Source organism: Durio zibethinus, chromosome 13 (assembly GCF_047325235.1).
Source record: "Durio zibethinus cultivar Kanyao isolate XHJ-2024 chromosome 13, ASM4732523v1, whole genome shotgun sequence".
Lineage (NCBI taxonomy): Eukaryota > Viridiplantae > Streptophyta > Magnoliopsida > Malvales > Malvaceae > Durio > Durio zibethinus.
In genome coordinates this window covers 21,962,478-21,976,927 of record NC_143174.1, presented here as the reverse complement: position 1 = coordinate 21,976,927, position 14,450 = coordinate 21,962,478, and the positions used below count along the sequence as shown (strand labels likewise).

Genomic DNA, 14,450 nt, shown 5'->3' with positions numbered 1-14,450 from the left:
TAGATAACATAAATGTTGGTCAAATTTTTGAATATTACAAATTCGAAAGAATTTAAATGCATAATGTTTTCTTAATATAAGTTAAATAGATAATGGTTGGAGGTTAAGAGCATATTAGGAATTGAATAAGTATAATTAAATCCTTATTATTATTAGTCTAACAAAAAAAGTTGAAGTGTTTATTTTTATATTATATGTTATTTTATAAAAAAATATTATAATTGAAAGAAAATTATAATGAGTCATTTTTTTTCATTATTTTTTCAAATAATAATTGTTAGGATTTATTTTTTGTTCTTTCTTTTATTAATTTTAATTATAAAAAAATACATTTATTATTGTTTTTCTTTCTTTTCCTTTAATTTCTTTTATTAATATTTATCCACGTGGTAAATTTGCTCTTTCTGTTTCTCTGAAGCGCTTGGGCCGTTACCCATTCATGTCCACAACCTATTATCCGTCGGGTTTAGAGTGACCCGTTTCACTTCTAACCCTCTTTTTAATATACTTGTATTTGATATATCTGGGTAGGACTAGTAAGAGGCTAAGAGCCCAGCCAAACCGCTTTGTAGAGTGAGGCGCGTGATCATTAATCTTTGTCCTTAAAACGCCAATATTCTGGAAGTCTCTTATCAATAAATAAAACCCATTTTAACAATCTAGGGTTTTTATCTTCTTAGACATCTCGAGTCTCAAGCAGCCCAAACCTTGTGGTTTCAAAAACCCATTATTTCTCAAAGGTATAATCTTTTTCTTTCTGGGTTTTTTTATTAGGAGAAATTGGTTGCAGGAATTTAAAGTGGTTTGTGTTTTGAGAAATTTGAATGCAGGAATGGCTACATCTCAGCTAACAGTATCATCAGTGACGGTATCAGCAAGGAACTTTGCTTCATTTGAAGGGCTGAGGCCATCCACTGTGAAGTTCTCTTCTTTTGGAACATTAAAGGCTGGGGCTTTCACCCCGAGGTCCTTCAAGGGTTTAGTTGTAAAAGCTGCTACCGTTGTTGCTCCTAAGGTAATTCCTGTTATAATTTTATTGATGCTGTTGTTTTGTTGTTAATGCGTAAAGTTTAAATTTTGTGAACTAGTTTTTTTGCGATTGTTTTTCATTCATGTTAAAGTTGTTTGCTGTTGACTAATATAGTTGTGATGCGACTTTGCTTCATAATTCTTGCTATTGTTTTGTGGGTATTTCTCAAACGTTAAAGCATTGTTGGAGTGATTAAGTTTAGATTGAAAACTTGAGTAGGGCAATTTACAGAAATTAGGGGCTTTTGAAGCATGTTAATATTTTCTTTCCTTGTGTATTCTAATGTTTCAATTTTTTTTACCTTGAATAATACGTGGGTTGAACTGCTTTGTATGCATTTTCTATTTTGAACACATTCAATGAATTAGACTTGACAGGAATTTGTTGCTATTGGCTTGTAGGTGCTCCCATAATAGATAAATTTATGTACAATTGGTGTAGCAAAGCTGATAATTTCCATGATCCATGCGCCATAAGTTTAGATCCTTTTCTGTATACTGCTTTTGCTTACATGACATGGTCATATTCTTTTTACAGTACACTTCGATTAAGCCCTTGGGTGATAGAGTGTTGGTGAAGATCAAAGAAGCAGAGGAGAAGACTGAGGGTGGCATTTTGCTTCCAACAACAGCTCTATCAAAGCCTCAAGGGGGTGAGGTGGTTGCTGTCGGTGAGGGGAAGACAATCGGAAAGATCAAATTGGAAAGCTCTGTCAAGGTGGATTTCAAGGAGTAGATATTCTTGCCACTTGTTCTATTTGTTACATCATTATTATACTTACACAATGCTATGCTTGTATAGACTGGTGCCCAGGTCATATATTCCAAGTATGCTGGAACTGAGGTTGAGTTCAATGGTTCAAATCATCTTATTCTGAAGGAGGATGACATTGTTGGGATTATTGAAACAGATGACATCAAAGATCTCAAGCCTCTGAATGACAGAGTTTTGATTAAGGTCTGTTATCTTTTCAAAATCTGTTAGTTTGGTTGCTACTGCATTGTTGTTCTGCTAAAGTTTAGATTAATAATCTGAGAAATCATGGATTCCTATTTATTTGGTTGAATCAGTTCCTTTTTAGTACCCAAAGTGTTTGTTATCTCTGAAAGAGTTTGCTACTGGGGCCTTTATTTTTTTAATTTAATGTCATGTTACGGATACTGCAGTCATACATGGATTTTGAAGGCACTCAATGTTATGTTTGGATGTTGATTGCAGGTTGCAGAAGCTGAGGAGAAAACTGCTGGAGGTTTGTTGCTGACAGAAGCAAGCAAGGAAAAACCTTCCATTGGCGCGGTGAGTAAAAGTTATAAGTTTGTGGGAACTTGCTGCAATGGTACAAAATGCATTACTTATTTGCTGCATTAAATGAAATAGGTGATAGCTGTTGGACCTGGTACTTTGGATGAGAAAGGTAACAGAAAGCCACTTTCACTTGCCCCAGGAAACACAGTTCTATATTCCAAGTATGCAGGGAATGACTTCAAGGGCAGTGATGGTACTAATTATATTGCTCTGAGAGCATCTGATGTAATGGCTGTGCTCTCTTAGTTGTCTAATAAGATGTGCATAAGGTGTACAACTGAATTTTATGGATGAGTTGCCGTAAGACACAAGGGTTTTGTAATTTTTTTTCTTCAATTTAAATTATCGCAGCTTTGTTGTCCCTTGTCTAATTGTGGGCAATAGGTGGGGAACTTTGGGTGAAAAACTAAGACGGTTGGGCACAAAGGTTCAAAATATATTCACGCAATTTGAAGTTTTATACTGTTTCAGAAATTGTTGTAGCTACCGATTAATCCCACTGATTTCATGACTTTGGTATATGATGTTTCAGAAATTTCAACATCGGTTAAATCTAAAAATGAATATGATGCTATATATTTTTTATTGACTTTGGTATTTTAGTTTAATACTATTACTTGTTTACATATTAATAATACACAATAAAATCATGACACGTGACAAATATTTAATTATTGTTATATTATATATTTTTTACATTAGTATTTAAATAAATTCAAAATTTTTTTTAAAATGTATTTAATTGAAAATTTAAAAAAAAAACTAGAAAGAGAAAAAATTAAATTTTTTGCTAACGTGGTAATAATAAAACATTTATAACATGTGGTATAATTTTTAAATATTTGTATCACATTAGTCATTTAATTAACAATAACAATGTGAAGTGAAATATAACTAATAAATAATTAAAGTATCAAAATGTTAGATGGAATAAAATTTTAAGTATTAAAAAAAAAGTTTATTTTTCTAAATACCACACTTGCAAAAAATGTATAGTTACACGAGGCATTTTGCATGCTACCCTTTGGCCAGTACGGGAATTCATTGAATTTTTCTTATTTCGACTTTTTAAGTTTTGAATTTTTGTTCTAGAGAAGCAAGAATTTCTAGGTTAATTTTCATTTCCTGAAGGTATAACTTTTACTATGGTGCTGAGGTTTCTTGTATTTATCTCTGACAAAGGGTTTGGCAATGGCAATCCCATCCTTAACTGCTGATAAATTTTCAGAGGTCTCTTCATCATGTTGGAAAGCTGATGCCAAACTCATTGCATGGACTCACACTAGCTTTTCAGATACAATGTGAATGGGGTATTCCAACAGGCAATCTGAAGCATTTGTTGATTGCTTGTGCTAAACCTCTCTCTGAAAATGATATGAACGAATTTGGTAAGTTGATTGCGTAGGCCGGTGGTGATGTGTCTATCTGAGAACCAATCCAGCGCCTTGGTGCTTACATGGTGGAAGGGTTGGTAGCCAGAGGAAGGAGGCATCAGGGTTTGACACATATCATGCCCTTCGTTGCAGAAAGCCTGAAGGTAAAGACTCGCTTTCCCACATGCAGATCATGTATGAAATCTGCCCCTACTTGAAGTTTGGATTCTTGGCAGTCAATGGTGCCATTGGTCATTGTTGAAGCATGCAGAACTGAAGATCGCATCCACATTATCAAACTCCAGATTGCTCAGGGAACACACTGGATGACCCTCTTGCAAGCTCTTGCAGCTAGGCCAAGTGGAGCTCCTCATATCTAGATTACAGGAATTGATGATCCTGTTTCTAAATATGCTCGTGGTGGTGGGTTGGAAGCTGTCAAGAAAGATGTTTGGCAGCACTATCTGAAAAGTTAAACATTCCAGTTGAGTGTCCTGGAATGCCTGTTTTTGCACTAGTTATCACAAGGGCCATGCTTGATGTCAGGCCTGGGGAGGTTCTGACTGTCAAACTTAATTTCCGGGGCAGCTCCATCACACCCCTGACAAGAGCGTTGATGTGAACAATCTGTGGGATGGGGTTCTATCAATGGTATTGTCACTTTCTCCCAAAGTTTCCCCATTGGTAGAGCAAGAATCAAATAGAAACACAGCCCCCTTCTTCCCCAGGTTCATAGAGATTCCAGATTACTACTTGGCAATGTTTTGAGCCAATAGACGAGAAACTGCCATGGGAGAGAAAGGAGCAGCACTACCTGGCAAGGGACATTGGGGCTGCCTTTTCACGTGGGGGAAAGGAGAGGATGCAGCGCCACGAGCTCTTTGGTAAGTGGATGTCTACGCTAACAATGGCTCGGATTTCGTTAGTATCCTTCGAGTTCTTACACAAATTTTGTGATAAGAAGCCTGCTGAGGTGTTTCTCAAAATACACCAGTGAAGGACGCTTGAAGGATAAGAGCCTTATATTGACTTCTGCTTGGCACTGTGACACCTGAAATTCATACGAAGGTAGTGTAGAAATAATCACTTCAATTTTTTTACAGGTTACAGATGACATATATAGCTTTGTCCTGTGCCACTGATGGACGATGACACTGTAGCGGTATGGTATCACTAAATTAGCAGAAAAAAAGGGGGGGGGGTGAGGGAAGGAAGCATGGCTGCAACATGAACAAAAATTGATGCTAATTGTATCTTAGGAGTAATAGCTACAACCACTACACATCTTGCGGATAATGTGCTCTACACCATAGCATTTACAGGAGAGAATGTCAGACGAGCTCTAAATATGGTTATATTATACATCTATGGTCCCTTGCCACCTGATCCTTCTGCACCCTACCTCACCATAGAACTAGCAACAAAGGCCAAAGTCAAAAAGCGTATGCTAAAGTTAAAACATGATATTCTTCTGCCAACTTCATGGCAGTGGTTTTAAAATTTAACACCTGCGGTCTGCACTCTTTCCAAAGGCTCAATCAGCCAGGATAATCACTTCTCATTGAAGGACTTGACTAAATTGTATCCTTTTCAGTGCATACACCAGATTCATTGATAAGCCCAGGCAAAGTCCAATGGCAAAATATATATTGAGTTTGTTTTTGTATCTGAATTTCGAGAATTTATCTGTTAAATGAGACAGCTGAGGTATCATCATAATGACCTCTCCAAGCATTTCCGCTGTCAGTGACACTGCAAGCTTGATGGGGAACTGCCAAATTTCCAAGATCACCATCCAAGCTCATTTGCTGTACTTCAGCAGATGACAGTATCTTTACGCTCTGAACACAACTTAAAAATTCTCTGCAAAGAATTAGATATTACAAAGTTAAGAATAAATAGAGAGACCCAAAACTAAAAGTTACAGATAAAATTGGGGTTCTTCACTTACTGCCAAGGATCATCACCAACAAGTAATATGTCATTTTCATGATCCACGTAAACTAATTTCCAGTCAGAACCATGTGGATCTTCCAGCTGCCCCTCAATACCAAACATGCGGGCTAGATCTTGCCTGAGTTCGACATACCCTTTGTAGCGGGTCACATCAATTGATCTTCCTACAGAGCCACGCTTTTGCACCTTCATGAGTTCAAACCAGCGCCAAGAATTTAGAGTTTTTCAGCAAAAGAATAAAGAGACAGTTGATAATGTTATAATGATAGAAGGCTTTAACAAGTACAAGAAGTTCAAATTTCCCTAACATTAATAGGATACGAAGCAAGTCAAGGACTTGTGGATTAGGATATCAAGATGCAAATTTAACAAGTACGAGAAGTTCAAATTTCCCTAAAAATTAATAGGGTATGAGGCAAGTCAAGGATTTGTAGATTAGGATTTCAAGATGCAAAAATAAAGACTGAAGGTGAAATATCCGAGTGAGAATTTTCAATTGCAACAGGAAATCTAAATATTACAGAAAATTATCCATAATTCTTAGGCAAATATCATGAAAAAGATAAAACTTTACAACTCAACAATATATTACAGCCTTCCTCAGCAAGGTGAAAACAAGGGAAAAGCCATACAAATTGTTCTACAACATCATGATTTAGCTGAAACTACAAAACTGCCCTTGTAACATATATGTGACTGATGAAATAAAAAGATACTTGTTTATTTAACTTCAACTCATGTTTAGAGCTCAGAAGCTCTTGAGGTTAAAAAATCTGACAATACTGAATGAGATCTTCCTACTTTCAAGGTTCAAAAACTAAGTTGTCGCAAATTGCAAGGTTTAAAACTGCAACTGCTAACAAATTAGCTCTTGGCTCCACTGTGCCAGTTTAAGTGATGCAGAAAAGACTCCCCTCCACTCACACCCCAATCGGAACTACGGAAAAAATCTACTTTCACTTTTAAAAAAAATCAAAACATATCTAGAACAAAGAGAATAAATGAGGGAACAAGCATAACCATAATTAGTGGGGCAAAATACCTTTGTATATGTTCGCATGCACTGAGTTTGGTTGGGCCACAATCCACCGGTTAGAACTCCTGTCTCATTGATGGCAACATCATTTGAGCACCCAGTCTTGAAAGGTATGTTTGGCACACCAAAAGACTGAGAGCTTATTGCAGCCGTAGACAACTCTGTGTCAATATCTCTTGGATTGCCACCATAATTAGAAAGCAGGTTTTGAAGATCCTTTTGAGAGTCATATCCCCTTGATAACAAAGTGTCAGGTGGCAATCCATCAATATTAGCTGTAAAAGGAAGATCGTTCTGAGGATGTGATTGGACATCACCTTCCAGAAAGGTGGGGAGGGAGAAATTATGCTGGATGGTGCCTGCATCCAGGCAGTATGATGTTCCAGAAGAAGATGCTTCTAAATGATCTGTCAGTGTACTTTTGTACTTTGATTGGTCTGGTCCTTTAGAGGTGGACAGCTCATGTTTGGTTCGGATATCAGGCTTGCTCTGAAGCTCTTGAACAACAGTACTTGCAGGCTCAACAATCGGATCTGTCACCAATATGGATGGTACTTGCTCACTTCTGTTTAGAAAGTTTGAAGGGGAAACCCGACAATTATTGGTAGAAGGGGAGGTTGAACATGAAGGAGCATCTCCATCAGTAAGACCAGAATGGGTTCTCATTGCCATAAGTGGCTTGATCTGACTTTGGGGTTGGTTCATTGAAAGCTGTTGAGGTTGCATAAGCCCTGATGTTGAGAAGCCATTGCTGCCAAGTGGTTGTGGCTGGATCTGTGAAATAGGTAACTGCTGCAATGGTTGGTTTTGTTGATGGGTCGGCTGTTGCTGCACCATTGGGAACTGCAGAAGTGATCCAGCTGGGGAGAGTAATTGTTGAGACAACTGCTGCTGTTGCTGCAATTTCTGTAACAGTTGTAATTGAAGCTGTTGCTCTGAGAGGTCCTGCTGTGACAGTTGCTGAATCTGTGGCTGCTGCTGTGTCCTTTGAGACAGGCTTTGCTGCAACAATTGTACAGGTGACTGCTGCAACTGTGTCTGTTGCTGCTGCCTCTGAATGAGGTTGGGTTGCTGTTCCATCTGTTGCTGAATCTGTGTATCTTGTGCTAATGATGTCGAAGGATACAAAGTCTTATTAGCAGAGAGGATAGTTTGGGTTGACTGGCTATTGCTTGTCAGTAATTGTTGCGGCTGAAGCTGAGAGTAAACAGCTGGCAGATGCAAATTTTGATTTGTGATCTGATCAGGGGCAATGATGCCATTATTTACTTGAGCCGGTAGGAAGGCTTGTTGTTGCAGCTGCTGCTGTGGTTGTGGCTGTTGTCTTTGTTGTTGCTGTTGTTGTTGCTGCTGCTGCTGCTGCTGCTGCTGTGGAGGTGGTTGTGGCTGTGGCTGTGGCTGTGGCTGCTGCTGTGGTTGTTGTGGCTGTTGTTGCTGCAATTGCTGTTGGGATTGCTGCTGCTGTTGGTGTTGATTTAGAGGAGTCTGCAATAACTGCTGCAGTTGCTGCTGCTGGGGCCATGTCATAGGTGCCTGAGGCAACTGGTTGACTTGGTTTGCATTTGCTTTGTTAAATTGCATATTTGATGCAGGTAATACAGAAGCTTGAAAATTCAATAATTTGGAAGGATCATCAGTGCTAAGGTTATTATGCAGCGGATTCGAAGAAACCATTGATGGAAAGAATCCTGATTGAGCAGCTGGAAACTGATTATTTTGTTGCATGCTCATCCATTGAACTAAACTCAAACCAGGGAAGAATGAACTAGGGGCATCTTTCATACCAAAGTCATCTCCAAGCCAGGGCATAGCTCTCTTGAAAGCATTCTCAATATCAGATTCATCATCTGCAAATGCATTTTCAAAGATTAGAACTAAGTTCTTCAATTTTTCCTATTCTTTATCCATGTTCACTGCAAGTTATATCTTGTAAATATGATTTACCTGGCATCCCTGGTTGCTTGGGAAACCTGGGCCTGAAAAACGGAGGTGGACATATGTAGAAAGGAGTTACAACAGGCTCAATTTCCCAAATTGAAACTCGGCTGGGCCGTTCACCAGCTGTAGATTCATCCCATCCAACCTGTTGAGAATATAAAAGTAAAATGCCAAAATCGAAAATAATGTGGCCTTTTCTCCCTTAGCGACAATATTTTGACTTTAACAAAAATCAAGTATTACTTTAAAACTGTATGTAATGTGTATGGTGCAGCACGAAAGAATGTTGGACCAATGAGCAAGTCAGTTTAAGTGTTCACAATCAAATAACAAGACCAAAAAGGCATATGCTGAGATATCCCTCGCCAAGTTTACTTACATGTAAGGCCTAGAAGAGGACGATTTATGCAGCCATGTCCATATAATAGAGCAATGTATTATGAAGGACACAACATGATGCAACTTACTATTTGCATGTTAAAAATGTGTTTTCCACTGAAATCATGTGATACATCTTCTGGAATAAAAATGCAAAAGGCCAATAAAGGCCAATATGTGCATTCGTGAATGTTTTATCTCCAAAGAATACCTGAATATTGCGCCACTGTGAAGTTTTCCATCGCACAGGATCCAGGTCACTGATACCAGTAATTGTACCCATGTATCTGCGAACTCCAGAATCCTCAGTTTCAAACATCATTCTAAACCGCATACCAAGAGAAACTTGGGTATACACGGCTTTGTTATACTTCACCAAGGGTATCACAAACTCAGAAGGACTTGCCCTATTAAAATTAATAAAATCTTTTCAGCTATCAATATCTAACATTTTGAAAAAGAAATTTGATGATTAAATAATAACAATGAATCAAAGGACAACCAAAATATGTTATCGCAATACCTTGGATTGTAGAATATAGTAAATGGGCTGTTATTTGCTGCAGCATGAGCTGCAGCAGCAAGGATCCCAATATGCATGCTATCACTAGAAATCACTGATGAAGAGAGAGCTGACTGCTGTCTATTAGCGTGCCTTATACCCAAGAGAAGCTGTGACTTCTCATCTCTACATTTAAGCAAAAAATTCAGTTAAGCAGAAAAATGGACATCCATACATACATACATATGTGTGTATGTGTGTGTGTATAGTATTTGTGTGTATGTAGGTATATGAATCATACCTTATGAAAAGAACGGAATCACCAGCAAACAGTCTTTTAGTGCTAACAAAGACACTCCAACCAGTAGTCAGAAGGTGCCTCTTCGGTTGACCTGCAAAGAAGCCATCATGCATTTAGATATATTATTCTGTTTCTGACAGCAACTGCACTAATTAAAGAGACCACCATAATATGTTGAACAAAATGATAAGACTTACTAGTATAACCCTAAAGCATTAGTAATGAAGATTAAGTAAAATTTAAGTGATCACTGAAACTACCAAGCGCGCAAGGAATGAAAGAAATGGCATTCCTAACTCCCCACTTTCCAAAAGAAAATGAATTTATTTTATGCTCAAAAAGTTTTGAGTAGCAAGGAAGTTAATAAATATATTTAGGAAACATTAGTTGAAATAAAGTAAAGATTGCTCTGCAACATAAGACACTTTGATCAAGCTGCAGTCTTATGTTATAATACCAGTAGACCTCTGCTTGTGAAAGGGAAGAAGTGCAATATCTTGAAGAGAAAAGTACCTCGATAAATATGTCTAAATGTCCATGTATTGTCATGTAAATCTCTAGCTACTAGCTCTTGAGCAGGTGGTTGCATAGAAAAATCCTGATAAATATCATCATTTAGATCTAAGGAAAAATAGACACAAAATGCTTACATCACCTCTCATATCTTAAAATAGAAATCTAAATATTGAAAGTTTCTACACACCAGAGTAGGGAAAATCTTCTCAGCTGCTCGACGAGGCACAGAAAATCCACCATGAGTGCTAGTGTCACTAGCTGTGAGAGTCTTGCAAAAGAACTCAGCAGGTTGTCTGCTTTGCTTGAGGCCCATATCAGACACCAGTAATGCTTCCTTGTCATACTGTAGAGAAGTACTTTAAAGATTCTCCATATAGTTCATTAAATGTGAAAATTGAAGAGAAAAAAAGGAGGCAGTTCTGCAATATCCATTAATTACTTCTCAAACTGAATAGCTGACCTACTTTGTTTACAGGTTGAAGAGTCATCTGGGCATAGACCTCATCAGTTTCTGGATCAGCCTGATTCAAAATTTAAATAATTGAGTAAATTAGCAACTTCAAAGAATCATATAACTTTCTTGCATTTTGAGATCATTTCTGTCAATAACAAATTTATGTTCATACATATACTATCCAGGATCCCAATTCATATTCCAGTATGACTCAGTGCAAAACATAAACTTCATACAAGTCCATGCAATCCAGATGAGCTCATGGATGCACCAAGTAGCTAAGCTAGTAAATGATTTGGCAATTAATGTAAACATTGTCTAACATAAGAAAAGTGATATCGTCAATCCAATGGTGCAGTATGCACAATATATCTTCAGATAAATGCACAAAATTCATTTAGGAACATCCTTTTTCCCTTCAATGACTTCAAGACAAAATTAAAAATTAAAAAAAAAAAAAAGAAATTTGGGGTAATGATGGCTTGCTTTTACTTACATGCAATGTGACGTTATGGAGCATGCAAATCAACTTGGAAGGAAGGTTAGGGTAGCTTGGTATGAAATCAGTCTCTTTTTGCATTGATGCTGCAACCTGAAAAAAATTATTAATTAGAGAAAATTCCATAGCAGACCAGATTCAGAAGCAGCTGTTCCTCAGGAATGAATAAGGAAAGCGACTCACCTGCTCGCTGTGGCCTTGAGGAAAGTAAACCACCAGACTTCCAACTGGCGGCAAAGAAACAAGTGGTCCAGCGCAAGCATGCCATAATTCTGAATTGATACTCTTCCTTTCTCCTGCTTTCCAAAACCAACCAGAATATTATCAAACAGACCACAGAACCACAAAAGGTCATAAAAAATTAAAAGCATCAACTACCAAAAAGTTCTCTATCAATATTCTCCAAAACTTTGATTGATAAACAAGGCAACAATTAACTTTATAGAGTCTCAAAGCAAGAAATCCCCAATTTTCTGGTATAAATAATTAGTTTTACTTTTCCAGCTCATAAAAAGAAAAAAAAAAGTTATCATAAATATTCTTATATAATATTAAGACTCCATATTTGGACTTAACAAGAGAATGATTGTTGCATGTTTTCTTTCTTAATTCCTCCCCTGTTTCACCTCCAATTTGCAAAATGATAAATGATCCCAACCCCAAACCTTCCCCCGTTAAAATGAGGAAAGTTGCCACTCAGTTATAATAACTTTTACTTTTAGTCTTGTTGCTTGCTTCTTTCTTATTTAATGAAAATGGGATTTTATAGGATATCTCAAACAAAGACATGACATTTTACATGAACAAATGTAGAGAATTAAAACAAAACCAAAACAAAATAATAATTTCTTTAAACCAACAATAACAATTTAGAGGGATCTGGATACTATAGGCAAAAAAACAAATCCATAAACAACTAAATATATACTAATGACTAAGAAAATCTCTCATTGCTTAAGACAAAATGACCTTTTTTGACCCAAAGGGAAAAAAAAAGAGCTGAAACAGAGTTTAAAGAAATCAAGTAAGAAAATCAGACCTTCAGCAGAATTTGCCAAAAACCCATTCGGCGGAGCCTTCATCTTACAAATTTGAATCAATTAAAAGCAAAAGAACTTTTCTTAAGGAATCCGATCAGTTGTTTTGCTCCAATAAAACACTGAAAAGATATCAACTTTGGTCACAATAAAGTTACTTCCACTCTTTTGGCTATATGAAACCGCAACGCTTCAAAAATTTTTCATTTTCGCAGCATCCCTTCGTTGGAAAATTACTACAGACGCGCTTGAGGAAACGCTGGTGATTGCATTAACATCCAAATCCCAAAGAAACTAAACCCTAACTTGAAGAGAAAACCAAAAGCCAAAACTTTGTTCTTTCCTGAGCTATTTTTCTCTTCATTAGCTCCGTAACAAGCTTTGATTAGTTCGGTATTTCAATCACATGAAGCATTTCCTTCGCCAAAACAGAAATCAACGTCGATGAATCGGTTTAAAGAATCCGAACCGTAGAGAAGTAACTGCACGGAATGTTAACAACCGGTTGCAAAACTGCTCCTCACTTGAAGCTCGCCGCTTTGGTTCCAGAATCCAACGAGAAAGATTTACCCAAAAAAAAAAACTAAAAAAGAAGCAAAAAAAAAAACTTTAAGGGATCAAGCAGAAGTAAACAGACTCGTCGCCGGAAAATCAGAGAGACAAAGCCAAAGCAAAGCAAAACAAAAGCAGAGCAAAAATCAGCTTTCTTCTCTCTTTCTTTCTTTTTAATTTTATAATCTGTGAAACAATCCGATATATAATAGACTGAGGCTATCAGGCCTTGTCAACAACAAAGAAAAGAAGTAGGGAATTGTCTTTTTTCTTTTAACTTTTTCGATTAAATTTAATCGTTGCTCGTGGGGGTACTGTATCTTGATTCGATAATTTGTGTATTTATTTTTATAAAATATTAATAATTTATATATTTATATTTTTTTATACAAATTATGTATTATAATTTATATTAATATAAAATAAAAAATATTTTTTTTTATTTTATTAAATTTATTTATAATTTTTATTAAACTTTTAAATTATATTATTTTTATATAATTTTATCATATTTAAAATTATCATATGTTATTCTACGGTTAAAATTGGCTACAAAATTTTCACCGGAGGAAAATATTTCACCGTTTGGGTGCGCGCGTGAGTGCCTTGTGGGCGTGCGTAAGGCGCTCTCTTTTTTTTTTCCACTAAGGTGTTGTCTCTTTAGAGGAAAAAAATTTTTCTGCAATATTATATAATTTTATTCAAAAGTAAATAGTACATATTTAGTTAAATTTATAATTTTAAATTATAAAAAAATAAAAAATAACTTAAATAAAATAATAAAAACCTTCATTAATTTTTATATAATGAAAAAATCCAAGAAGATAATTAAAATAAAATAGCTGACGGTGAATTTTCATTTTGTTTTTCTATTTTTTACTTTTCGAGGTAAGTTTTGTTTGGGGTTGGCGGGATTATGATCTGGTGTGTGCCAGGTATGGAAATATTCTTATGCTCAATGACGTGGCAACGCACTTTGATGCCAATCTCCTGTTTAATCTATTTGCCCTTTTTATAATTATTGTCTGCCGTGGATTTGGCTTCTTTGTTGGTGTTGGGCCCACCAACTAAAAACATCATTTTGATAAATTTTTTTATCATATTCCATTTGCGTCTTGATCAGGTGTTATTAATTTTTATAAAATTTAAGAAAATATTTTTAATTTTAATATATTTAATATTAAACTTAAAATTATATGATTTTTAATATCAAAAAATAAAAAAATCATTAAAATAATTTTAAATATTCAAAAATATATAACATAATTTTAGAATATACCAAAAAATAAGATGAAAGAAATAATTTTTTATAAAATATTTTAGATAAAAAATGTTATTTTTTTAAAAGCATATTATATATTTGATCCAAAATTTATATTAGATTTATAAATTATCTATTGAGAAAACCGATTAATATGAAAAATTAAACTTAAATTTTATAAATAAAGTATTTAATTTTTATCAATTCAATCAATTCAATGATAAAATTTTTTTATAATCATTAACTGAACTTACAAAAATAATTAAATAAATATTTTTATATTCCATTATTCAAAGATGTAAGGTCATGTAT

At 35.6% G+C, this 14,450-nt stretch overlaps 2 protein-coding genes and 1 pseudogene across 2 annotated transcripts; 2 read left to right on the top strand and 1 right to left on the bottom strand.

The window, feature by feature from the left end:
* Positions 1-545: 545 nt before the first annotated feature.
* Positions 546-2,706, top strand: LOC111304156 (20 kDa chaperonin, chloroplastic-like). The gene is made up of 6 exons (XM_022900675.2): positions 546-740; positions 831-1,015; positions 1,568-1,747; positions 1,832-1,987; positions 2,249-2,326; positions 2,408-2,706. Exons 2-6 carry the CDS (start codon positions 833-835, stop codon positions 2,579-2,581), a joined length of 771 nt encoding a protein of 256 aa, XP_022756410.1. The 5' UTR covers positions 546-740; positions 831-832; the 3' UTR covers positions 2,582-2,706.
* Positions 2,707-3,590: 884 nt separating this feature from the next.
* On the top strand, positions 3,591-4,763 carry LOC111303038 (chitin-inducible gibberellin-responsive protein 1-like; annotated as a pseudogene).
* Positions 4,764-4,936: 173 nt separating this feature from the next.
* LOC111303037 (auxin response factor 19-like) lies at positions 4,937-13,037 on the bottom strand. Its single transcript, XM_022899038.2, has 13 exons — positions 12,328-13,037; positions 11,472-11,584; positions 11,286-11,381; positions 10,800-10,856; positions 10,523-10,678; positions 10,333-10,417; positions 9,820-9,910; positions 9,540-9,704; positions 9,228-9,423; positions 8,645-8,783; positions 6,707-8,547; positions 5,660-5,850; positions 4,937-5,571 (listed from the first exon to the last, which is right to left on the bottom strand). Exons 1-13 carry the CDS (start codon positions 12,368-12,370, stop codon positions 5,391-5,393), a joined length of 3,354 nt encoding a protein of 1,117 aa, XP_022754773.2. The 5' UTR covers positions 12,371-13,037; the 3' UTR covers positions 4,937-5,390.
* Positions 13,038-14,450: the final 1,413 nt, after the last annotated feature.

What these genes read in the sequence shown, in the direction of transcription:
- LOC111304156 (XM_022900675.2), top strand. Translation starts at nt 833, where the DNA reads ATGGCTACATCTCAGCTAACAGTATCATCAGTGACGGTATCAGCAAGG. An exon ending in AATTGGAAAGCTCTGTCAAG is followed by an intron (nt 1,748 to 1,831) that starts GTGGATTTCAAG and finishes ATGCTTGTATAG; the next exon opens with ACTGGTGCCCAGGTCATATA. An exon ending in AAAAACCTTCCATTGGCGCG is followed by an intron (nt 2,327 to 2,407) that starts GTGAGTAAAAGT and finishes TAAATGAAATAG; the next exon opens with GTGATAGCTGTTGGACCTGG.
- LOC111303037 (XM_022899038.2), bottom strand. Translation starts at nt 12,370, where the DNA reads ATGAAGGCTCCGCCGAATGGGTTTTTGGCAAATTCTGCTGAAG. An exon ending in AGAAGATTTTCCCTACTCTG is followed by an intron (nt 10,418 to 10,522) that starts GTGTGTAGAAAC and finishes GATATTTATCAG; the next exon opens with GATTTTTCTATGCAACCACC. An exon ending in GCATGCGAACATATACAAAG is followed by an intron (nt 5,851 to 6,706) that starts GTATTTTGCCCC and finishes GAACTCATGAAG; the next exon opens with GTGCAAAAGCGTGGCTCTGT.